The sequence below is a fragment of the Oncorhynchus tshawytscha genome, linkage group LG18 (genome assembly GCF_018296145.1).
Source record: "Oncorhynchus tshawytscha isolate Ot180627B linkage group LG18, Otsh_v2.0, whole genome shotgun sequence".
Lineage (NCBI taxonomy): Eukaryota > Metazoa > Chordata > Actinopteri > Salmoniformes > Salmonidae > Oncorhynchus > Oncorhynchus tshawytscha.
Window position 1 is genome coordinate 42,623,325 of NC_056446.1, and position 26,664 is coordinate 42,649,988.

The 26,664-nt window shown below is 44.7% G+C and overlaps 1 protein-coding gene across 1 annotated transcript in view; it reads right to left on the reverse strand.

Moving 5' to 3' along the window:
* Positions 1–26,664, reverse strand: part of LOC112240728 (ensconsin) — an 87,565-nt gene that overhangs the window by 26,571 nt on the left and 34,330 nt on the right. Inside the window, exons 5-11 of the mRNA XM_042300553.1 lie at positions 23,500–23,605; positions 22,649–22,753; positions 13,021–13,131; positions 11,612–11,707; positions 4,396–4,553; positions 503–660; positions 77–311 (exon numbers count right to left, since the gene is read on the reverse strand). Of these exons, the coding sequence (XP_042156487.1) occupies positions 77–311; positions 503–660; positions 4,396–4,553; positions 11,612–11,707; positions 13,021–13,131; positions 22,649–22,753; positions 23,500–23,587 (951 nt within the window). The 5' untranslated portion in view covers positions 23,588–23,605. The remainder of the gene's footprint in view (positions 1–76; positions 312–502; positions 661–4,395; positions 4,554–11,611; positions 11,708–13,020; positions 13,132–22,648; positions 22,754–23,499; positions 23,606–26,664) is intronic.

Here is a 26,664-nt window from a genome sequence, read left to right on the forward strand (position 1 = left end):
GTGGCTAGTTCTGGCTGTCTGCTGTGTGGCTAGTTCTGTCTGTCTGTCTGTCTGCTGCTGCGTCTGTGTGTACTACTGTGCCTGTGCTTGGGCTGGCTCTGGATTGGCCCAGGGTCGGAGGGTGGGGCTGGGAGGGGTCAGACTCGTGGTCTCCCTCAGGTCCTCCTGCTGCCTGCGGTCCAATCAGACACAAGGACAGGCCCTCTGGCACCGTCCTACTGGGTCTGAGGTTCCCCACATCCCCCCCACTGGAAGACCACAGCTGCTTGGGGGTGGAGGGGCGAGGGGGCGGCTTCTCTCTCTGGGGTGGTCTGGGGGAGGGGGGTGAAAGAGGAGCGAGAGATGAAATGGCACCCTATTCCCTACATAGTGCACTACTTTTATCCAGAGCGTTAGGTTATGACCCACTAACTGTAACAGAGAGTTGAGGTCATCTAGTCTAGTGGCGTATTAGAGAGATATTTGAATTATAGGTTCTCTATGAGCTGCTATTTCTACCAACCTGCCAGGCGAGGGCGCTGTCACTCTACTCTGCTGTTTCCGTGGCGACCGGGACATTTTGTCAGTGGGTGTGGTCAGAGGGGGTGTGGTCAGAGGGGGCGTGGTCAGAGGCATGGAGAGGTTGCTCCAAGACTTTCTGACTGAGTCCCTATTTTTATCCTTACATACACAAATACAGAGAGACACACACACACGAATGAGGGGTGATAAAGGCCATAAATTAACCAAAGGAACAACTTGTTGAACGTGTGAACGCCTCAACAAGTACATTTATTTTTTTATTTTATTGTCACACATGGTCGTATATATACACACTATATACAAATGTATGTAGACACACCTTCAAATGAGTGGATTTGTCTATTTCAGCCACACCCGTTGCTGACAGGTGTATAAAATCAAGCACACAGCCATGCAATCTCCATAGACAAACATTGGCAGTAGAATGGCCCTACTGAAGAGCTCAGTGACTTTCAACGTGGCACCGTCATAAGATGCCACCTTTCCATCAAGTCAGTTTGTCAAATTTCTGCCCTGCTAGAGCTTTTATAGTGCTGTTATTGTGAAGTGGAAACGTCTAGGAGCAACAACTGCTCAGCCATGAAGTGGTAGGCCAAACAAGCTCACAGAACGGGACCGCCGAGTGCCCGTAGCTTGTAAAAATCGTCTGTCCTTGGTTGCAACTTGCAACACTCACTACCGTGTTCCAAACTGCCTCTGGAAGCAACGTCAGCACAATAACTGTTCATCAGGAGCTTCATGAAATGGGTTTCCATGGCAGAGCAGCCGCACACAAGCATAAGATCACCAGAATGCCAAGCGTCAGCTGGAGTGGTGTAAAGCTCACCGCCATTGGACTCTGGAGCAGTGGAAACACGTTCTCTGGAGTGATGAATCACGCTTCACCATCTGGCGGTTCAAAAGACAAATCTGGGTTTGGTGGATGCCAGGAGAACGCTACCTGCCCCAATGCATAGGTCCAACTGTAAAGTTTGGTGGAGGAGGAATAATGGTCTGGGGCTGTTTTTCATGGTTCAGGCCCTTTAGTTCCAGTGAAGGGAAATATTAACACTCTACAGCATACAATGACATTCTAGACCATTCTGTGCTTCTAATTTCGTGGCAACAGTTTGGGGAAGGCCCTTTCCTGTTTCAGCATGACAATGCCCCCTGTGCACAAAGTGAGGTCCAAACAGAAGTGGTTTGTTGAGATCGGTGTGGAAGAACTTGACCTGCACAGATCCCAGACCTCGACCCCATCGAACACTTTTGGGGTGAATTGGTTCACCGACTGTGAGCCTGGTCTAATCGCCCAACATCAGTGCCCGACCTCACTAATGCTCTTGTGGCTGAATGGAAGCAAGTCCCCACAGCAATGTTCCTACATCTAGTGGAAAGCCTTCCCAGAAGAGTGGAGGCTGTTATAGCAGCAACGTTCCTACATCTAGGGGAAAGCCTTCCCAGAAGAGTGGAGGCTGTTATAGCAGCAATGTTCCAACATCTAGTGGAAAGCCTTCCCAGAAGAGAAGAGGCTGTTATAGCAGCAATGTTCCTACATCTAGTGGAAAGCCTTCCCAGAAGAGTGGATGCTGTTATAACAGCAATGTTCCTACATCTAGTGGAAAGCCTTCCCAGAAGAGTGGAGGCTGTTATAACAGCAATGTTCCTACATCTAGTGGAAAGCCTTCCCAGAAGAGTGGAGGCTGTTATAGCAGCAATGTTCCAACATCTAGTGGAAAGCCTTCCCAGAAGAGTGGAGGCTGTTATAGCAGCAATGTTCCAACATCTAGTGGAAAGCCTTCCCAGAAGAGTGGAGGCTGTTATAGCAGCAATGTTCCAACATCTAGTGGAAAGCCTTCCCAGAAGAGTGGAGGCTGTTATAGCAGCAATGTTCCAACATCTAGTGGAAAGCCTTCCCAGAAGAGTGGAGGCTGTTATAGCAGCAATGTTCCAACATCTAGTGGAAAGCCTTCCCAGAAGAGTGGAGGCTGTTATAGCAGCAATGTTCCAACATCTAGTGGAAAGCCTTCCCAGAAGAGTGGAGGCTGTTATAGCAGCAATGTTCCAACATCTAGTGGAAAGCCTTCCCAGAAGAGTGGAGGCTGTTATAGCAGCAATGTTCCAACATCACCTCCCAGCTCAAAGTGGATTACCTGCCCCTGATTAATTCAGTTGCCAACTAATTAAATCAAATTGTATTGCTCACATACAGGTGTTTAGCAGATATTAGTGTGGCTAAATGCTCCGACAAGTAATTATCTCACAATTTCACAACAATACACCCAAATCTAAAGTAAAGGAATGTAATTAAGAAATGCGTTAAGACCTTAAAGTGAAACTTACAAGACATTTCTCAGCGATGTTAAATAAAGGAAATAATAATATAAACAACATGTAAAGTGTAAAGTCTTGATAATAAAAAATAAAAAATCTTTCAGCCTGGATTCGAACATTGTCGTGAAATTCATCCGCCGCCATGTTTCAGCATCATAATAAAATAAAAAGTATATATTTTATTTATTTAACCTTTATTTAATTAGGGAAGTCAGTTAAGAACAAATTCCTATTTACAATGACGGGCTACACCAGGCAAACCCGGACGATGCTGGGCCAATTGTGCACCGCCCTATGGGACTCCCAATCTCGGCCGGTTGTGATACAGCCTGGATTCGAACCTCTAGCACTGAGATGCAGTGCCTTAAACCGCTGCGCCACTTGGGAGCAAGAAAGTGTAACTTTATTTATTTATTTTTAAACTTTTTTACCAGCTCATGTCCATCGTGGTCCAATCCTGAACACGAGGAGGAAGAGGTGAGAAACTCACCTCAGACAATCACTGGGACAGCTGATTAGCCTGTCCTAAGTATGGTATCTAGGAAAGGGAATTCAAGTAGGACCTTCCTGTTACTTCCTCTCATCACCCCACTGGGGATAGTCGACACGGCTGATTGGCTGTCTTCAGAGGACCCCTCTTCCTGGGAGTGAATGTGAACACCATCCTGTCTTCAGAGGACCAATGGAAAATCATCGTCAACTACACTGCTCTCGTCACCCCACTGTGGATCATCGACAAGGCTGATTGGCTATCTTCAGAGGACCAATGGAAGGGAACACAATCTTTAAGTTCTGCTCCAGATGACAGAACAAGGCATTGAAGCCTCGGACAACTAAGAAGAAGGACATTGTGACCTCTTGTGGACAATCAGGGCCTTACACTCAAGTCCAAGAGAAGGCCCAACCAAACCCCTTTCCGAGAAGGCTTGGTTCCGACAGAGACAAACCTTTCACACGTAAATACATTCATGGTCTTTTACTCCAAACGGTTCGTGTACAAAGTATATGATTAACGGAAGAATATTTATAGAATGTATCCACGATAAGTGTCCCTTATTCTCTCTCTCTTCTCTCCATGTTTATTCTGTGTCATTATTTAGTTAGCTAGTAAATAAATGAGTAAACCAATTTCTGTAGTAGTGTGTTACCGGTGCATGTTGATGATGTCGTCATGTGTTACCGGTGCATGTTGATGATGTCGTCATGTGTTACCGGTGCATGTTGATGATGTCGTCATGTGTTACCAGTGCATGTTGATGATGTCGTCACGTGTTACCGGTGCATGTTGATGATGTCGTCATGTGTTACCGGTGCATGTTGATGATGTCGTCATGTGTTACCGGTGCATGTTGATGATGGCGTCATGTGTTACCGGTGCATGTTGATGATGTCATGTTACCGGTGCATGTTGATGATGTCATGTTACCGGTGCCTGTTGATGATGTCATGTTACCGGTGCATGTTGATGATGTCATGTGTTACCAGTGCATGTTGATGATGTCGTCATGTGTTACCGGTGCATGTTGATGATGTCATGTGTTAAATCAACAACAGTCTTACCGGTGCTTTTCCGGTGGTCCTCCTGCGGTTGGTCATGTCCCTGGGGAGGAGTGGCTCTTGGCTGCGGCAGACGGTCAGAGGCTGGGACTGGATGGACTTGAAGGACATAGATCCCATAGGGTGGCAGGACACCGAGCGAGGACATGCAGGCATGGCTCCTGTCACACGGTCACCACCAATCAGGGGTTAGACATGGACAGGATGGGCGAAAGGAAGGAGAAAAGGAGGCGAGGAACAGAGAGCCAAGAGAGGGAGAGGGAAAAGAGGAGTATTTGTTAGTGCTACCACATGCAGACACCGTTGGTGAGGACATTAACCATCAGGAGTCTGACAGGTTAGAGATATAATCAATCAGAGCTATTGATCACACATTAGGTGACATCATTTATAGAGAGAGAGGAAGAGAGAGAGAGGAAGAGAGAGACAGAGAGAGAGAGGAAGAGAGAGAGACAGAGAGAGAGAGAGGAAGAGAGAGAGAATAAGAGAGAGAGAGGGGAAGAGAGGAAAGAGAGAGGAAGAGAGAGAGAGAGGAAGTTAGAGACAGAGAGGAAGAGAGAGAGAGAGGGGAAGTTAGAGAGAGAATAAGAGAAAGAGAGAGGAAGAGAGGAAGAGAGAGAGAGGAAGAGAGAGAGAGAGAGGAAGAGAGAGAGGGGAAGTTAGAGAGAGAATAAGAGAGAGAGAGAAGAGAGAGAGAGGAATTTAGAGAGAATAAGAGAGAGAGAGAGGAAGAGAGAGAGAGAGAGGAAGAGAGAGGGGAAGTTAGAGAGAGAATAAGAGAGAGAGGGGAAGAGAGAGAGAGAGAGGAAGTTAGAGAGAGAGAATAAGAGAGAGAATAAGAGAGAGAGGGGAAGAGAGAGAGAGAGGAAGTTAGAGAGAGAGAATAAGAGAGAGAATAAGAGAGAGAGGGGAAGAGAGAGAGAGAGGAAGTTAGAGAGAGAGAATAAGAGAGAGAATAAGAGAGAGAGGGGGAAGAGAGAGAGAGGAAGTTAGAGAGAGAGAATAAGAGAGAGAGGGAAGAGAGAGAGAGAGGAAGTTAGAGAGAGAGAATAAAGAGAGAGAGAGGAAGTTAGAGAGAGAGAATAAGAGAGAGAGGGGAAGTGAGAGAGAGGGGAAGAGAGAGAATAAGAGAGAGAATAAGAGAGAGAGGGAAGAGAGAGAGAGAGGAAGTTAGAGAGAGAGAATAAGAGAGAGAATAAGAGAGAGAGGGGAAGAGAGAGAGAGGAAGTTAGAGAGAGAGAATAAGAGAGAGAGGGGAAGAGAGAGAGAGAGGAAGTTAGAGAGAGAGAATAAGAGAGAGAGAGAGGAAGTTAGAGAGAGAGAGGGAAGAGAGAGAGAGAGAGAGGAAGAGAGAGGGGAAGTTAGAGAGAGAATAAGAGAGAGAGAGAGAATAAGAGAGAGAGAGGAAGAGAGAGAGAGAAAGAGAGAGAGGGGAAGTTGATGGAATAAGAGAGAGAGAGAATAAGAGAGAGAGAGAGAGAATAAGAGAGAGAGGGGAAGAGAGAGAGAGAGAGAGGAAGAGAGAGGGGAAGTTAGAGAGAGAATAAGAGAGAGAGAGAGAATAAGAGAGAGAGAGGAAGAGAGAGAGAGAAAGAGAGAGAGGGGAAGTTGATGGAATAAGAGAGAGAGAGAATAAGAGAGAGAGAGAGAGGAAGAGAGAGAGAGAGAGAGGAAGAGAGAGAGAGAGGAAGTTAGAGAGAGAATAAGAGAGAGAGGGGAAGAGAGAGAGAATAAGAGAGAGGGAGGGGAAGAGAGAGAGAGAGGAAGTTAGAGAGAGAATAAGAGAGAGAGAATAAGAGAGAGAGAGGGGAAGAGAGAGAGAGAGAGATAGGGGTGTCGCCCCTATCAGATCACAGAAAAGTCACAGTATACTTTAACAGAGCTATGCTCAATCATGAGGCATCAAAGCCAAAGGAACTGAATAATATTAAGAAATGCTATAGATGGAAGGAGTGTGGAAATCTATCAAAAAACAATTAACACAATCCCTTCTAGACTCCCAAGGATGTCAGAGGACAAAAATCAGTTAACCACCTAACTGAGGAACTCAATTTAACCTTGTGTAATACCCTAGATACAGTTGCACCCCTAAAAACGAAAAACATTTCTCATAAGAAACTAGCTCCCTGGTACACAGAAAGAGCTCGGAAGCCATTTTTAGTCCATTTGATGAATTGTTCAGCAGACTTATGGCTTAGAAGCTGTTGAGGAGCCTTTTGGTCTTAGACTTGGCGCTCCGGTGCCACCGTGACAATATGATTTCCTCTGACACCGCCTATTATATAGGTCCTGGATGGCAGGAAGCTTGGTCCCAGTGATGTACTGGGCCCTACGCACTACCCTCTGTAGCGCCTTACGGTTAGATGCTGAGCAGTTGTCATACCAGGCGGTGATGCTCTCGATGGTGCAGCTGTAGAACGTTTTTGAGGATCTGGGGACCCATGACAAATCTTTTCAGTCTCCTGAGGGGGAAAAGGTTTTGTCGTGCCCTCTTCACGACTGTCTTGGTGTGTTTGGACCATGATAGTTCCTTTCCTTTCCTTGGACACCAAGGAACTTGGAACTTGAAACTCTCAACCCGCTCAACTACAGTCCTGTCGATGTTAATCTGGGCCTGTTTGGCCTCCTTTTCCTGTAGTCCATGATCAGCTCCTTTGTCTTGCTCACATTAAGGGAGAGGTTGTTGTCCTGGTACCACAATGCCAGGTCTCTGACCTCCTCCCTACAGGCTGTCTCATCGTTGAGGGAGAGGTTGTTGTCCTGGTACCACACTGCATGTCTCAGACCTCCATATAGGCTGTCTCATCATTGTCGGTGATCAGACCTACCACTGTTGGGTCGTCAGCAAACTTAATGAAGGTGTTGGAGTCGTGTTAGGCCACCTAGTCATGGGTAACAGGGAATACAGGAGGGGACTGAGTACACAACCCTAACCTGTGTTAAGGATCAGTGTGGCAGACGTGTTGTTACCACCCGGGGCGGGCCGTCAGGAAGTCCAGGATCCAGTTGCAGAGGGAATTTGTTTAGTCCCAGGATCCTTAGCTTAGTGATGAGCTTCATGGGCACTATGGTGTTGAACGCTGAGCTGTAGTCAATGAACAGCGTTCTCACATAGGTGTTCCTTTTGTCCAGGTGAGAAAAGGCAGTGTGGAGTGCGATCGAGATTATGTGGATCTGTTGGGGCAGGATGTGAATTGGAGTGGGTCTAGGGTATCTGGGAGGATGCTGTTGACGTGAGCCATAACCAGCCTTTCAAAGCACTTCATGGCAACAATGGTGGTCTGCTTGAGCTTGAAACATAATTCAGACTCGGTCAGGTTGAAAATGTCAGTGAAGACACTTGCCAGTTGGTCTGTGCATGTTTTGAGTACACGTCCTGGTAATCCGTCTGGCCCCGTGGCTTTGTGAATGTTGACCTGTTTAAAGGTCTTACTCACATCGACTACGGAGAATGTGATCACACAGTCATCCAGAACAGCTGGTGCTCTAATGCATGCGTCAGTGTTGCTTGCCTCAAAGCGAGCATAAAAAGGCATTTCGCTCGTCTGGTAGGCTTGCGTCATTGGGCAGCTCGCGTCTGGGTTTCCCTTTGTAGTCTGTAATAGTCTTCAAGCTCTGCCACATCCGACGAGCGTCAGAGCCGGTGTAGTAGGATTCAATCTTAATCCTGTATTGACACTGACTGTTTGATGGTTCGTCTGAGGGCATAGTGGGATTTCTTATAAGCGTCCAGATTAGTGTCCCGCTCCTTGAAAGTGGCAGCTCTTGCCTTTAGCTCAATGCGGATGTTGCCTGTAATCCATGGCTTCTGGTTGGGATATGTACGCACAGTCACTGTGAGTTCGACGTTCTCAATGCACTTATTGATGAAGCCGGTGACTGAGGTGGTGTACTCCTCAATGCCATTGGATGAATCCTGGAACATATTCCAGTCTGTGCTAGCAAAACAGTCCTGTAGCGTAGCATCCGTGCCATCTGACCACTTCCATATTGAGCGAGTGGTACTCCCTGCTTTAGTTTTTGCTTGTAAGCAGGAATCAGGAGGATATAATTATGGTCAGATTTGCCAAATTGAGGGCGGGGGAGAGCTTTGTACACATCTCTGTGTGGAGTAAAGGTGGTCCAGAGATTTCTTTCCTCATATGACATGCTGGTAAAAATTTGGTAAAACTGATTTAAGTTTGCCTGTATTAAAGTCCCTGGCCACTAGCGCAGCTTCTGGATGAGCATTTTCTTGTTTGCTTATGGCCTTATAGAGTTGGTTGAGTGAGGTCTTAGTGCCAGCATGAGTCTGTGGTGGCAAACAGATGGCTACGAATAATATAGATGAGAACTCTCTTGGTAGATAGTGTGGTCTACAGCTTAACATAAGGTACTCTACCTCAGGCGAGCAATACCTCCAGACTTCTTTCATATTAGACATCGCACACCAGCTGTTATTGACAAATAGACACACCCCCACCCATAGTCTTACCAGACGTAGCTTCTTCTCTGTTCTACCGGTACATGGAAAATCCCTCCAGATCTTATATCCTCCAATACTTATTTTCCACCATAATTTGCAAATAAATTCATTAAAAATCCTACAATGTGATTTTCTGGATTTTTTCCCCTCATTTTGTCTGTCATAGTTGAAGTGTACCTATGATGAATATTACAGGCCTCTCTCATCTTTTAAGTGGGAGAACTTGCACAATTGGTGGCTGACTAAATACTTTTTGCCCCACTGTATATTCCCTCAGCGAAAACAATGTACTGAGCAAATGTCGAATTGGCTTTTTACCAAATTACAGTACGCCAGACCACGTATTCACTCTGCACACCTTAATTGACAAACAAACAAACAAACCAATGCTTTTTTATTTAAAAAAAGCTTTTGACTCAATTTGAAATGAGGGTCTGCATCTTATTATACAAATTGATGGAAAGTGGTATTGGGGAAAAACATAGAACCTTATAAAATCCACAAAACAAGACAGGGATGCAGCTTAAGCCCCACCCTCTTCAACATATGTATTAACGAATTTGCGGGCACTAGAACAGTCTGCAGAACAGAACAGTCTGCAACACCCGGACTCACCCTACTAGAATCTGAAGTAAAATGTCTACTGATGATCTGGTGCTTCTGTCCTCAACCAATGAGGGCCTACAGCAGCACAAAGATCTTCTGCACAGATTCTGTCAGACCTGGGCCCTGACATTAAATCTCACTAAGACAAAAAATAATGGTGTTCCAAAAAAATATCCAGTTGCCAGGACCACAAATACAAATTCTATCGAGACACCGTTGCCCTAAAGCACATAGAAAACTATACAGTTGTGGCCAAAAGTTTTGAGAATGACACAAATATTAATTTTCACAGTCTGCTGCCTCAGTTTGTATGATGGCAATTTGCATATACTCCAGAATGTTATGAAGAGTGATCAGATGAATTGCAATTAATCAATCAATCAAAGTCCATCTTTGCCATGCAAATGACTGAATCCCCCAAAAACATTTCCACTGCATTTCAGCCCTGCCACAAAAGGACCAGCTGACATCATGTCAGTGATTCTCTCGTTAACACAGGTGTGAGTGTTGACGAGGGGAAGGCTGGAGATCACTCTGTCATGCTGATTGAGTTCGAATAACAGACTGGAAGCTTCAAAGGATTGTGGTGCTTCGAATCATTGTTCTTCCTCTGTCAATCATGGTTACCTTCAAGGAAACACGTGCCGTCATCATTGCTTTGCCCAAAAAGGGCTTCACAGGCAAGGATATTGCTACCAGTAAGATTGAACTTAAATCAAGTGTCAAGAAGGGCAGCAAAGAAGTCTCTTCTCTCCAGGAAAAACATCAGGGACAGACTGATATTCTGCAAAAGGTACAGGGATTGGACTGCTGAGGACTGGGGTAAAGTCATTTTCTCGGATGAATCCCCTTTCCGATTGTTTGGGGCATCCGGAAAAAGCTTGTCTGGAGAAGACAAGGTGTGCGCTACCATCAGTCCTGTGTCATGACAACAGTAAAGCATCCTGAGACCATGCATGTGTGGGGTTGCTTCTCGGCCAAGGGAGTGGGCTCACCCACAATTTTGCCTCAGAACACAGCCATGAATAAAGAATGGTACCAACACATCCTCCGAGAGCAACTTCTCCCAACCATCCAGGAACAGTTTGGTGATGAACAATGCCTTTTCCAGCATGATGGAGCACCTTGCCATAAGGCAAAAGTGATAACTAAGAGGCCCAGGGAACAAAACATCAATATTTTGGGTCCATGGCCAGGAAACTCCAGAGACCTTAATCCCATTGAGAACTTATGGTCAATCCTCAAGGAGGCGGTGGACAAACAAAAATCCAGAAATTCTGACAAACCTAAAGCATTGATTATGCAAGAATGGGCTGCCATCAGTCAGGATCAGTCAGGATGTGGCCCAGAAGTTAATTGACAGCATGCCAGGGCGGATTGCAGAGGTCTTGAAAAAGAAGGGTCAATACTGCAAATATACCAAGAAGGGCCTTCTATGCCATCAAAAGGAATGTAAAATTCAACATCCCAATTAGGATCTGGCTAAAACCCATGGCCCTTTATGGTTGTGAGGTCTGGGGTCCGCTCACCAATCAATAATTCACTAAATGGGACAAACACCAAATTGAGACTCTGCATGGTGAATTCTGCAAAAATATCCTCCGTGTACAACGTAGAACACCAAATAATGCAGAGCAGAATTAGGCCGATACCCGCTAATTATCAAAATCCAGAAAAGAGCCGTTAAATTCTACAACCACCTAAAAGGAAGCGATTCCCAAACCTTCCATAACAAAGCCATCACCTACAGAGAGATGAACCTGGAGAAGAGTCCCTAAGCAAGCTGGTCCTGGGGCTCTGTTCACAAACACAAACACACCCTACAGAGCCCCAGGACAGCAACACAATTAGAACCAACCAAATCATGAGTCCAACCACTAACCCCTGTTATTACCACAGTCTAACCACTAACCCCATGTTATTACCAGTCTAACCACTAACCCCTGTTATTACCACAGTCTAACCACTAACTCCTGTTATTACCAGTCTAACCACTAACCCCCTGTTATTACCAGTCTAACCACTAACTCCTGTTATTACCAGTCTAACCACTAACCCCCTGTTATTACCAGTCTAACCACTAACCCCCTGTTATTACCAGTCTAACCACTAACCCCTGTTATTACCACAGTCTACATTGCGTGTTACCAGTGTCTCCAGACAAGCTCATGGCGCTGCGGCTGCGTGCCAAGTAGGAGAGTGTGGGTTGTAGAACACGCTTGACCACTGTGTTTTGACGCATGCCTGGGGAAACACACACACACACACACACACACACACACACACACACACACACACTTTAGTTGGAAAACATCAATATGCTTACACAAAGAGAGAACTAAAGGTTCATCATGGCGCCAGGACAACATGACCCAGCCTGGGAGAGGAGGACAGGAGACTATCAGCAGGACAACATGACCCAGCCTGGGAGAGGAGGACAGGAGACTATCAGCAGGACAACATGACCCAGCCTGGGAGAGGAGGACAGGAGACTATCAGCTAAGGACCAGGACAACATGACCCAGTCTGGGAGAGGAGGACAGGAGACTATCAGCAGGACAACATGACCCAGCCTGGGAGAGGAGGACAGGAGACTATCAGCTAAGGACCAGGACAACATGACCCAGTCTGGGAGAGGAGGACAGGAGACTATCAGCAGGACAACATGACCCAGCCTGGGAGAGGAGGACAGGACACTATCAGCTAAGGACCAGGACAACATGACCCAGTCTGGGAGAGGAGGACAGGACACTATCAGCTAAGGACCAGGACAACATGACCCAGTCTGGGAGAGGAGGACAGGAGACTATCAGCTAAGGACCAGGACAACATGACCCAGCCTGGGAGAGGAGGACAGGAGACTATCAGCAGGACAACATGACCCAGCCTGGGAGAGGAGGACAGGAGACTATCAGCTAAGGACCAGGACAACATGACCCAGCCTGGGAGAGGAGGACAGGACACTATCAGCTAAGGACCAGGACAACATGACCCAGCCTGGGAGAGGAGGACAGGAGACTATTAGCTAAGGACCAGGACAACATGACCCAGTCTGGGAGAGGAGGACAGGAGACTATCAGCAGGACAACATGACCCAGTCTGGGAGAGGAGGACAGGAGACTATCAGCAGGACAACATGACCCAGTCTGGGAGAGGAGGACAGGAGACTATCAGCAGGACAACATGACCCAGTCTGGGAGAGGAGGACAGGAGACTATCAGCAGGACAACATGACCCAGCCTGGGAGAGGAGGACAGGAGACTATCAGCAGGACAACATGACCCAGTCTGGGAGAGGAGGACAGGAGACTATCAGCAGGACAACATGACCCAGTCTGGGAGAGGAGGACAGGAGACTATCAGCAGGACAACATGACCCAGTCCAGAATCATATAATTATATATATATATATATAAAAAACATAGAACTTGTCAACAATGGACCAATGAAACAAATCCCAAAATATAGTTTCAGGTAGAAACTTTCTTTATCGATGTCACAGACTTTTACAGACACTGTAGCGAGAGTGAGCTGGAGAATATGACAATGTGTGTTTACCTCTGTCTGGAGAGTGTAAGAGTGTAGAGGAGTAGGACAGTCTCTTGGTTATAACTGGATCAGCTGCATGTTTGGAAAGGTTCACGGTCGACACAGACCGTCTGTCAGCATCTACAGACACAGATACACAGACAGACTTCAGAGACAGCTGAGAGAGAGAGAGAGAGAGAGAGAGAGAGAGAGAGAGAGACAGCTGAGAGAGAGAGAGAGAGAGACAGCTGAGAGAGAGAGAGAGAGAGAGAGACAGCTGAGAGAGAGAGAGACAGCTGAGAGAGAGAGACAGCTGAGAGAGAGAGAGAGCTGAGAGGAGAGAGAGAGAGACAGCTGAGAGAGAGACAGCTGAGAGAGAGACAGTTCAGAGAGAGACAGCTGAGAGAGAGACAGCTGAGAGAGAGACAGCTGAGAGAGAGAGAGCTGAGAGAGAGAGAGACAGCTGAGAGAGAGAGAGAGAGACAGCCGAGAGAGTGACAGCTGAGAGAGAGAGAGAGAGACAGCCGAGAGAGCGACAGCTGAGAGAGAGAGAGAGAGACAGCCGAGAGAGCGACAGCTGAGAGAGAGAGAGACAGCTGAGAGAGAAAGAGAGACAGCTGAGAGAGAGAGAGAGACAGCTGAGAGAGAGAGAGAGACAGCTGAGAGAGAGAGAGAGAGAGACAGCTGAGAGAGAGACAGCTGAGAGAGAGAGAGACAGCTGAGAGAGAGAGAGACAGCTGAGAGAGAGACAGCTAAGAGAGAGAGAGACAGCTGAGAGAGAGAGACAGTCGAGAGAGAGACAGCTGAGAGAGAGAGAGAGAGCCGAGAGAGAGAGAGAGAGAGACAGCTGAGAGAGAGAGACAGCTGAGAGAGAGACAGCTGAGAGAGAGACAGCTGAGAGAGAGACAGCTGAGAGAGAGAGAGACAGCTGAGAGAGAGAGACAGCTGAGAGAGAGACAGCCGAGAGAGAGAGACAGCTGAGAGAGAGAGAGAGAGAGCCGAGAGAGAGAGAGACAGCTGAGAGAGAGACAGCCGAGAGAGAGACAGCTGAGAGAGAGAGAGAGCTGAGAGAGAGAGAGAGACAGCTGAGAGAGAGAGTCAGCTGAGAGAGAGAGTCAGCTGAGAGAGAGAGAGACAGCTGAGAGACAGCTGAGAGAGAGACAGCTGAGAGAGAGAGACAGCCGAGAGAAAGCTGAGAGCGAGAGAGAAAGCTGAGAGCGAGACAGAGACAGCTAAGAGAGAAAGAGACAGCTGAGAGAGAGAGAGACAGCTGAGAGAGAGAGAGACAGCTGAGAGAGAGAGAGACAGCTGAGAGAGAGACAGCTGAGAGAGAGAGAGACAGCTGAGAGAGAGAGACAGCTGAGAGAGAGAGACAGCTGAGAGAGAGAGACAGCTGAGAGAGAGAGACAGCTGAGAGAGAGACAGTTCAGAGAGAGACAGCTGAGAGAGAGACAGCTGAGAGAGAGAGAGAGTGAGAGCTGAGAGAGAGAGAGACAGCTGAGAGAGAGAGACAGCCGAGAGAGTGACAGCTGAGAGAGAGAGACAGCTGAGAGAGAGAGAGAGAGACAGCTGAGAGAGAGACAGCTGAGAGAGAGACAGCTGAGAGAGAGAGACAGCTGAGAGAGAGAGACAGCTGAGAGAGAGAGAGAGAGAGAGAGAGAGAGAGAGACAGCTGAGAGAGAGACAGCTGAGAGAGAGACAGCTGAGAGAGAGAGACAGCTGAGAGAGAGAGACAGCTGAGAGAGAGAGAGACAGCTGAGAGAGAGAGAGACAGCTGAGAGAGAGACAGCTGAGAGAGAGAGCTGAGAGAGAGAGACAGCTGAGAGAGACAGCTGAGACAGAGACAGCTGAGACAGAGAGAGAGAGACAGCTGAGACAGAGAGAGAGAGACAGCAGAGACAGAGAGAGACAGAGACAGCTAAGAGAATGAGAGAGAGAGAGAGACAGCTGAGAGAGAGACAGCTGAGACAGAGACAGCTGAGACAGAGAGAGAGACAGCTTAGACAGAGAGAGACAGCTGAGAGAGAGAGAGACAGCTGAGAGAGAGAGACAGCTGAGAGAGAGAGAGACAGCTGAGAGAGAGAGAGACAGCTGAGAGAGAGAGAGACAGCTGAGAGAGAGAGACAGCTGAGAGACAGCTGAGAGAGAGAGAGAGAGAGAGCTGAGAGAGAGAGATGGTTTGGTATAAGAACCTAGTGATAGCAATATAACCTAATGATGGCATTAGAACCGAGTGATTGCATTAGAACCGACTGACGGTTTAGCATTATAACCTAGTGATAGCATTAGAACCTAGTGATGGCATTAGAACCTAGTGATGGTATAGCATTAGAACATAGTGATGGTATAGCATTAGAACCTAGTGATTGTATAGCATTAGAACCTAGTGATGGCATTAGAACCTAGTGATGGAATTAGAACCTAGTGATGGTTTAGCGTTAGAACCTAGTGATGGCATTAGAACATAGTGATGGCATTAGAACATAGTGATGGCATTAGAACATAGTGATGGCATTAGAACCTAGTGATGGCATTAGAACATAGTGATGGCATTAGAACATAGTGATGGCATAGGAACATAGTGATGGCATTAGAACATAGTGATGAGATTAGAACCTAGTGATGGCATTAGAACCTAGCGATGGCATTAGAACCTAGTTAAGATATAGCGTTAGAACCTAGTGATGGTATAGCGTTAGAACCTAGGGATGGTATAGTATTAGAACCTAGTGATGGTGTAGCGTTAGAACCTAGTGATGGTATAGCGTTAGAACCTAGTGATGGTATAGCATTAGAACCTAGTGATGGTATAGCGTTAGAACCTAGTGATGGTACAGCGTTAGAACCTAGTGATGGTATAGTATTAGAACCAAGTGATTGCATTATAACCCAGTGATGGTGTAGCGTAAGAACCTAGTGATGGTATAGCGTTAGAACCGAGGGATGGTATAGCGTTAGAACCTAGTGATGGTATAGCGTTAGAACCTAGTGATGGTTTAGCATTAGAACCTAGTGATGGTATAGCGTTAGAACCTAGTGATGGTACAGCGTTAGAACCTAGTGATGGTATAGTATTAGAACCAAGTGATTGCATTATAACCTAGTGATGGTGTAGCGTAAGAACCTAGTGATGGTATAGCGTTAGAACCTAGGGATGGTATAGCGTTAGAACCGAGGGATGATATAGTGTTAGAACCTAGTGATGGTATAGCATTAGACTCGATTGAAGGAATTAAAACCTAGTGATGGTTTAGCATTAGAACCTAGTGATGGCATTAGAACCTAGTGATGGCATTAGAACCTAGTGATGGCATTAGAACACCTAGTGATGGTTTGGCATTAGAACCTAGTGATGGTATAGCATTAGAACCTAGTGATGGTATAGCATTAGAACCGTGTGATGGTATAGCACTAGAACCTAGTGATGGTATAGTATTAGATCCTAGTGATGGCATTAGATCCTAGTGATGGTATAGCATTATATCCTAGTGATGGCATTAGAACCTCGTGATGGTATAGCATTAGATCCTAGTGATGGTTTAGCATTAGATCCTAGTATAGCATGAGAACCTATTGATGGAATTAAAACCTAGTGATGGTATAGCATTATAACCTAGTGATGGCATTAAAACCTAGTAATGGTTTAGCATTAGAACCTAGTGATGGTTTAGCGTTAGAACCTAGTGATGGCATTGGAACCTAGTGATGGCATTGGAACCTAGTGATGGCATTAGAACCTAGTGATGGCATTAGAACATAGTGATGGCATTAGAACATAGTGATGGCATTAGAACATAGTGATGGCATTAGAACATAGTGATGGCATTAGAACATAGTGATGGCATTAGAACATAGTGATGGCATTGGAACATAGTGATGGCATTGGAACATAGTGATGGCATTAGAACATAGTGATGGCATTAGAACCTAGTGATGGCATTAGAACCTAGCGATGGCATTAGAACCTAGTGAAGGTATAGCATTAGAACCTAGTGATGGTATAGCGTTAGAACCTAGGGATGGTATAGTATTAGAACCTAGTGATGGTGTAGCGTTAGAACCTAGTGATGGTATAGCGTTAGAACCTAGTGATGGTATAGCGTTAGAACCTAGTGATGGTATAGCGTTAGAACCTAGTGATGGTACAGCGTTAGAACCTAGTGATGGTATAGTATTAGAACCAAGTGATTGCATTATAACCTAGTGATGGTGTAGCGTAAGAACCTAGTGATGGTATAGCGTTAGAACCTAGGGATGGTATAGCGTTATAACCGAGGGATGATATAGTGTTAGAACCTAGTGATGATGTAGCGTAAGAACCTAGTGATGGTATAGCGTTAGAACCTAGTGATGGTTTAGCATTAGATCCTAGTATAGCATTAGACTCGATTGAAGGAATTAAAACCTAGTGATGGTTTAGCATTAGAACCTAGTGATGGCATTAGAACCTAGTGATGGCATTAGAACCTAGTGATGGCATTAGAACACCTAGTGATGGTTTGGCATTAGAACCTAGTGATGGCCTTAGAACCTAGTGATGGCATTAGAACCTAGTGATGGTTTAGCATTAGAACCTAGTGATGGTATAGCATTAGAACCTAGTGATGGTATAGCATTAGAACCTTGTGATGGTATAGCACTAGAACCTAGTAATGGTATAGTATTAGATCCTAGTGATGGCATTAGATCCTAGTGATGGTATAGCATTATATCCTAGTGATGGCATTAGAACCTTGTGATGGTATAGCATTAGATCCTAGTGATGGCATTAGATCCTAGTGATGGTATAGCATTAGATCCTAGTGATGGCATTAGATCCTAGTGATGTATAGTGTTAGAACCTTGTGATGGTATAGCATTAGAACCTAGTGATGGCATTAGAACCTAGTGATGGTATAGCATTACAACCTAGTGATGGTATAGCATTAGAACCTAGTGATGGTATGGCATTAGAACCTAGTGATGGTATAGCATTAGATCCTAGTGATGGTATAGTATTAGATCCTAGTGATGGCATTAGATCCTAGTGATGGTGTAGCGTTAGAACCTAGTGATGGTATAGCACTAGAACATATTGATGGCATTAGAATCCATTGATGGTATAGCATTAGAACATATTGATGGCATTAGAACCTAGTGATGGTATAGCATTAGAACCTAGTGATGGCATTAGAACCTAGTGATGGTATAGCATTAGAACCTAGTGATGGTAAAGCATTAGAACCTAGTGATGGCATTAGAACCTAGTGATGGTATAGCATTAGAACCTAGTGATGGTATAGCATTAGAACCTAGTGATGGTATAGTGTTAGAACCTAGTGATGGTATAGCATTAGAACCTAGTGATGGTATAGCATTAGAACATAGTGATGGTATAGCATTAGAACATAGTGATGGTATAGCATTAGAACATAGTGATGGTATAGCATTAGAACATAGTGATGGTATAGCATTAGAACCTAGTGATGGTATAGCATTAGAACCTAGTGATGGCATTAGAACCTAGTGATGGTATAGCATTAGATCCTAGTGATGGTAAAGCATTAGAACCTAGTGATGGTAAAGCATTATAACCTAGTGATGGTGTAGCGTTAGAACCTAGTGATGGTGTAGCATTAGAACCTATTGATGGTATAGCATTAGACCATATTGATGGCATTAGAACCTAGTGATGGTATAGCATTAGAACCTAGTGATGGTATAGCATTAGAACCTAGTGATGGTATAGTGTTAGAACCTAGTGATGGTATAGCATTAGAACATAGTGATGGTATAGCATTATAACCTAGTGATGGTATAGTATTATATCCTAGTGATGGTATAGCATTAGAACCTAGTGATGGTATAGCACTAGAACATATTGATGGCATTAGAACCTATTGATGGTATAGCATTAGAACATATTGATGGTATTAGAACCTAGTGATGGTATAGCATTAGAACCTAGTGATGGTATAGCATTAGAACCTAGTGATGGTATAGCATTAGAACCTAGTGATGGTATAGCATTAGAACCTAGTGATGGTATAGCATTAGAACCTAGTGATGGCATTAGAACCTAGTGATGGTATAGCATTAGAACCTAGTGATGGTATAGCATTAGAACCTAGTGATGGTATAGCATTAGAACCTAGTGATGGCATTAGAACCTAGTGATGGTATAGCATTAGAACCTAGTGATGGTATAGTGTTAGAACCTAGTGATGGTATAGCATTAGAACCTAGTGATGGTTTAGTATTAGAACCTAGTGATGGTATAGCATTAGAACCTAGTGATGGTATAGCATTAGAACCTAGTGATGGTATAGCATTAGAACCTAGTGATGGCATTAGAACCTAGTGATGGTATAGCATTAGATCCTAGTGATGGTAAAGCATTAGAACCTAGTGATGGTAAAGCATTAGAACCTAGTGATGGTGTAGCGTTAGAACCTAGTGATGGTATAGCACTAGAACATATTGATGGTATTAGAACCTATTGATGGTATAGCATTAGATGGCATTAGAACCTAGTGATGGTATGACTCCTTGCTGTCCCCAGTCCACCTGGCCATGCTGCTGCTCCAGTTTCAACTTCCACCTGACTGTGCTGCTGCTCCAGTTTCAACTGTTCTGCCTTATTATTATTCGACCATGCTGGTCATTTATGAACATTTGAACATCTTGGCCATGTTCTGTTATAATCTCCACCCGGCACAGCCAGAAGAGGACTGGCCACCCCACATAGCCTGGTTCCTCTCTAGGTTTCTTCCTAGGTTTTGGCCTTTCTAGGGAGTTTTTCCTAGCCACCGTGCTTCTACACCTGCATTGCTTGCTGTTTGGGGTTTTAGGCTGGGTTTCTGTACAGCACTTTGAGATATCAGCTGATGTACGAAGGGCTATATAAATAAATTTGATTTGATTTGATATAGCATTAGAACATAGTGATGGTATAGCATTAGAACATAGTGATGGTATAGCATTAGAACCTAGTGATGGTATAGTGTTAGAACCTAGTGATGTATAGCATTAGAACATAGTGATGGTATAGCATTAGAACCTAGTGGTGGTATAGCATTAGAACCTAGTGATGGTATAGCATTAGAACCTAGTGATGGTATAGTGTTAGAACCTAGTGATGGTATAGCATTAGAACCTAGTGATGGTTTAGTATTAGAACCTAGTGATGGTATAGCATTAGAACCTAGTGATGGTATAGCATTAGAACCTAGTGATGGCATTAGAACCTAGTGATGGTATAGCATTAGATCCTAGTGATTGTATAGCATTAGAACCTAGTGATGGTATAGCGTTAGAAGCTAGTGAAGGTAAAGCACTAGAACCTAGTGATGGTAAAGCATTAGAACCTAGTGATGGTATAGCGTTAGAAGCTAGTGAAGGTAAAGCACTAGAACCTAGTGATGGTATAGCATTAGATCCTTGTGATTGTATAGCATTAGAACCTAGTGATGGTATAGCGTTAGAAGCTAGTGAAGGTAAAGCACTAGAACCTAGTGATGGTATAGCATTAGAACCTAGTGATGGTATAGCATTAGAACCTAGTGATGGTATAGCATTAGAACCTAGTGATGGTATAGCATTAGAACCTAGTGATGGTATAGCGTTAGAACCTAGTGATGGTATAGCGTTAGAAGCTAGTGAAGGTAAAGCATTAGAACCTAGTGATGGTATAGCGTTAGAAGCTAGTGAAGGTAAAGCATTAGAAGCTAGTGAAGGTAAAGCATTAGAACCTAGTGATGGTATAGCGTTAGAAGCTAGTGAAGGTAAAGCATTAGAAGCTAGTGATGGTATAGCGTTAGAAGCTAGTGAAGGTAAAGCATTAGAAGCTAGTGAAGGTAAAGCATTAGAACCTAGTGATGGTATAGCGTTAGAAGCTAGTGAAGGTAAAGCATTAGAAGCTAGTGAAGGTAAAGCATTAGAACCTAGTGATGGTATAGCGTTAGAAGCTAGTGAAGGTAAAGCATTAGAACCTAGCTAATGTTCTCTTCAGCTAACAAGTGTTGAAACATACTCACAGTCCTAGTGCTAGTGGGGGCATACTCTGAATCAGGAGGAATAAGCAGGAAGTGCTAGTGGGGGATACTCTGAATCAGGAGGAATAAGCAGGAAGTGCTAGTGGGGGATACTCTGAATCAGGAGGAATAAGCAGGAAGTGCTAGTGGGGGATACTCTGAATCAGGAGGAATAAGCAGGAAATCCTAGTGGGGGATACTCTGAATCAGGAGGAATAAGCAGGAAATCCTAGTGGGGGATACTCTGAATCAGGAGGAATAAGCAGGAAATCCTAGTGGGGGGATACTCTGAATCAGGAGGAATAAGCAGGAAGTCCTAGTGGGGGATACTCTGAATCAGGAGGAATAAGCAGGAAGTCCTAGTGGGGATACTCTGAATCAGGAGGGATAAGCAGGAAATCTTAGTGGGGGATACTCTGAATCTGGAGGAATAAGCAGGAAATCCTAGTGGGGGATACTCTGAATCAGGAGGAATAAGCAGGAAATCCTAGTGGGGGATACTCTGAATCAGGAGGAATAAGCAGGAAATCCTAGTGGGGGATACTCTGAATCAGGAGGAATAAGCAGGAAATCCTAGTGGGGGATACTCTGAATCAGGAGGAATAAGCAGGAAGTCCTAGTGGGGGATACTCTGAATCAGGAGGAAATCCTAGTGGGGGATACTCTGAATCAGGAGGGATAAGAAGGAAATCCTAGTGGGGATACTATGAATCAGGAGGGATAAGCAGGAAGTCCTAGTGGGGGATACTCTGAATCAGGAGGGATAAGCAGGAAATCCTAGTTGGGGGATACTCTGAATCAGGAGGGATAAGCAGGAAATCCTAGTGGGGGATACTCTGAATCAGGAGGAATAAGCAGGAAGTCCTAGTGGGGATACTCTGAATCAGGAGGAATAAGCAGGAAGTCCTAGTGGGGAATACTCTGAATCAGGAGGGATAAGCAGGAAATCCTAGTGGGGATACTCTGAATCAGGAGGGATAAGCAGGAAGTCCTAGTGGGGGATACTCTGAATCAGGAGGGATAAGCAGGAAATCCTAGTGGGGGATACTCTGAATCAGGAGGGATAAGCAGGAAATCCTAGTTGGGGGATACTCTGAATCAGGAGGGATAAGCAGGAAATCCTAGTGGGGGATACTCTGAATCAGGAGGAATAAGCAGGAAGTCCTAGTGGGGGATACTCTGAATCAGGAGGGAATAAGCAGGAAGTCCTAGTGGGGGATACAGGAGGGGATAAGCAGGAAGTCCTAGTGGGGGATACTCTGAATCAGGAGGGAATAAGCAGGAAATCCTAGTGGGGGATACTCTGAATCAGGAGGGGATAAGCAGGAAATCCGGAATCCTCCAAAGATCATTTTTGGAAGACAAGGGAATTTATTGAATGTTCCCGGAATTTTCCAACCCTACACATAACACACTAGCATGCTAATGCTAATGTTTAAGTTTAGCTAACACTAACCGAGCGGGCAGGCTATAATACTAGCATGCTAATGCTAATGTTTAAGTTTAGCTAACACTAACCGAGCGGGCAGGCTATAATACTAGCAGGCTAATGCTAATGTTTAAGTTAAGCTAACACTAACCGGCGGGCAGGCTATAATACTAGCAGGCTAATACTAGCTAGTGCTAGCTGAGAATGATATATTCACATTGGTGGCTCAGGCCGTATCTGCGGTAGACACTGAATGCACCTTGGAGATGGTGCTCCAGCCCTGCTACGTCGAGGGGATATAGGAACGACGACTCCACAAAACCTGGACCAGGACAAAACAACCAGAGAGAGAAAAGTGGAGGGCCGTGAAGGAGAGAGAGACAGAGGTGGAGGGGGCCATGAAGGACAGAGAGAGAGAGAGAGACAGAGAGAGAGACAGAGAGAGAGAGAGAGAGAGAGAGAGAGAGAGAGAGCGAGAGAGAGACAGAAACAGAGAGAGAAAGAGAGAGAGAGAGAGACAGAGACAGAGAGAGCGAGAGAGAGACAGAAAGACAGAGACAGAGACAGAGACAGAGAGAGAGAGAGAGAGAGAGAGAGAGACAGAGAGAGAGAGAGAGAGAAAGAGACAGAAACAGAGAGAGAGAGAGAGAGAGAGAGACAGAGACACAGAGAGAGAAAGAGAGAGAGAGAGAGACAGAGACACAGAGAGAGAGAGACAGAGAGAGAGAGAGCGAGAGAGAGAGAGAGAGAGATGAGTCAGCATAAATAGCAGTAGAAAGGCTGTACAACGCAGACTCAACTTATTAAAATAAAAAAATGGACAGAAAGTCTCCAGCGACAAACAGGGAGACTACATCACAGCAGAAACTGGTATTTACAACCTGGTAAAGAAAGGGAGTTTGTTTGTGTGTGTGTGTGTGTGTGTGTGTATGTGTGTGTGTATGTGTGTGTGTTTATGTATGTGTGTGTGTGTGTATATGTGTTTATGTATGTGTGATGTGAGTGTGTATGTGTGTGTGTGGTGTGTGAGTGTGTGTGTGTGTGATGTGAGTGTGTATGTGTGTTTACCCCCGGGTGTGGTGGGTGTGGTCATGGTCCCGCCCCAAGTCCAGTGGTTGGGTTTGGCTCTCTGACTTCTCTCCACTGTCCGATGCATCACTGCCTCATGACGGGCCTACACAACGACAACAACAGGTTAACAACGACAGGATAACAACGACAACAACAGGTTAACAACAACAGGATAACAACGACAACAACAGGATAACAATGACAACAACAGGATAATAACAACAGGATAACAACGACAACAACAGGTTAACAACGACAGAATAACAACGTCAACAACAGGTTAACAACGACGACAACAGGATAACAACGACGACAACAGGATAACAACAACAGGTTAACAACGACAGGTTAAGAACGACGACAACAGGTTAACAACGACGACAACAGGTTAACAACGACGACAACAGGATAACAACAACAGGATAACAACGACGACAACAGGTTAACAACGACGACAACAGGTTAACAACGACAACAGGTTAACAACAACAGGTTAACAACGACAACAGGATAACAACGACGACAACAGGTTAACAACGACGACAACAGGTTAACAACGACAACAACAGGTTAACAACGACAGGTTAACAACGACAGGTTAACAACGACAACAACAGGTTAACAACGACAACAACAGGTTAACAACGACAACAACAGGTTAACAACAACAACAGGTTAACAACGACAATAACAGGTTAAAAACGACGACAACAGGATAACAACAACAGGTTAACAACAACAGGATAACAACGACAACAACAGGATAACAACGACAGGTTAACAACAACAGGATAACAATGATGACAACAGGATAACAACGACAACAACAGGATAACAACAACGACAGGATAACAACAACAGGTTAACAACGACAACAGGATAACAACAACGACAACAGGATAACAACGACAACAACAGGTTAACAACAACAACAGCAGGTTAACAACGACAACAACAGGTTAAAAACAACAGGTTAACATCGACGACAACAGGTTAACGACAACAACAGGTTAACAACGACAACAACAGGTTAACAACGACAACAGGATAACAACGACGACAACAGGTTAACAACGACAACAACAGGTTAACAACGACGACAACAGGATAACAACGACAACAGGTTAACAACAACAACAGGTTAACAACGACAGGTTAACAACGACAACAACAGATTAACAACGACAACAACAGGTTAACAATAACAGGTTAACAACGACAACAACAGGATAACAACGACGACAACAGGTTAACAACGACGACAACAGGTTAACAACGACAACAACAGGTTAACAACGACAACAGGTTAACAACGACAGGTTAACAACGACAGCAACAGGATAACAACAACAGGTTAACAACGACAGGTTAAGAACGACGACAACAGGTTAACAACGACGACAACAGGATAACAACAACAGGATAACAACGACAACAACAGGATAACAACGACAACAACAGGATAACAACGACGACAACAGGTTAACAACGACGACAACAGATTAACAACGACAACAACAGGTTAACAACGACGACAACAGGATAACAACGACAACAGGTTAACAACGACAACAGGTTAACAACGACAGGTTAACAACGACAACAACAGATTAACAACGACAACAACAGGTTAACAATAACAGGTTAACAACGACAACAGGTTAACAACGACAGGTTAACAACGACAACAACAGATTAACAACGACAACAACAGGTTAACAATAACAGGTTAACAACGACAACAACAACGCGACAACAGGTTAACAACGACGACAACAGGTTAACAACGACAACAACAGGTTAACAACGACAACAGGTTAACAACGACAGGTTAACAACGACAACAGGATAACAACAACAGGTTAACAACGACAACAGGTTAACAACGACAGCAACAGGTTAACAATAACAGGTTAACAACGACAACAAAAGGTTAACAACGATGACAACAGGATAACAACGACAACAGGTTAACAATGACAACAACAGGTTAACAACGATGACAACAGGATAACAACGACAACAACAGGTTAACAACGACGACAACAGGATAACAATGACAACAACAGGTTAACAACGATGACAACAGGATAACAACGACAACAACAGGTTAACAACGACGACAACAGGATAACAATGACAACAACAGGTTAACAACGATGACAACAGGTTAACAATGACAGGATAACAACGACAACAGGTTAACAACGACAACAACAGGATAACAACGACAGGTTAACAACAACAACAACAGGTTAACAACGACGACAACAGGTTAACAACGACGACAACAACAGGTTAACAACGACAACAACGGCGACAACAGGTTAATAACGACGACAACAGGTTAACAACGACGACAACAGGTTAACAACGACAACAACAGGTTAACAACGACAACAACAGGATAACAACGACGACAACAGGTTAACAACAACAACAGGATAACAACGACAACAACAGGATAACAACGACGACAACAGGTTAACAACGACAACAACAGGATAACAACGACGACAACAGGTTAACAACAACAACAGGATAACAACGACAACAACAGGATAACAACGACGACAACAGGTTAACAACAACAACAGCAGGATAACAACAACAGGATAACAATGACAACAACAGGTTAACAACGACAACAACAGGATAACACATGACAACAACAGGTTAACAACGACAACAACAACAACAACAGGTTAACAACGACAACAACAGGATAACAATGACAACAACAGGTTCACAATGACAGGTTAACAACGACAACAACAGGTTAACAACAACAGGTTAACAACGACAACAACAGGATAACAATGACAACAACAGGTTCACAAAAACAACAGGATAACAATGACAACAACAGGTTCACAAAAACGACAGGTTCACAACGACAACAACAGGTTAACAACGACAGGTTAACAACGACAACAACAGGTTAACAACGACAAAAAGGTTCACAACGACAACAGGTTAACAACGACGACAACAGGTTAACAACGACAAAGACAGGATAACAACAACAACAGGTTAACAACGACAACAACAGGATAACAACAACAACAACAGGTTCACAACGACAACAACAGGTTCACAACGACAACAACAGGTTAACAACGACAACAACAGGATAACAACGACGACAACAGGATAACAACA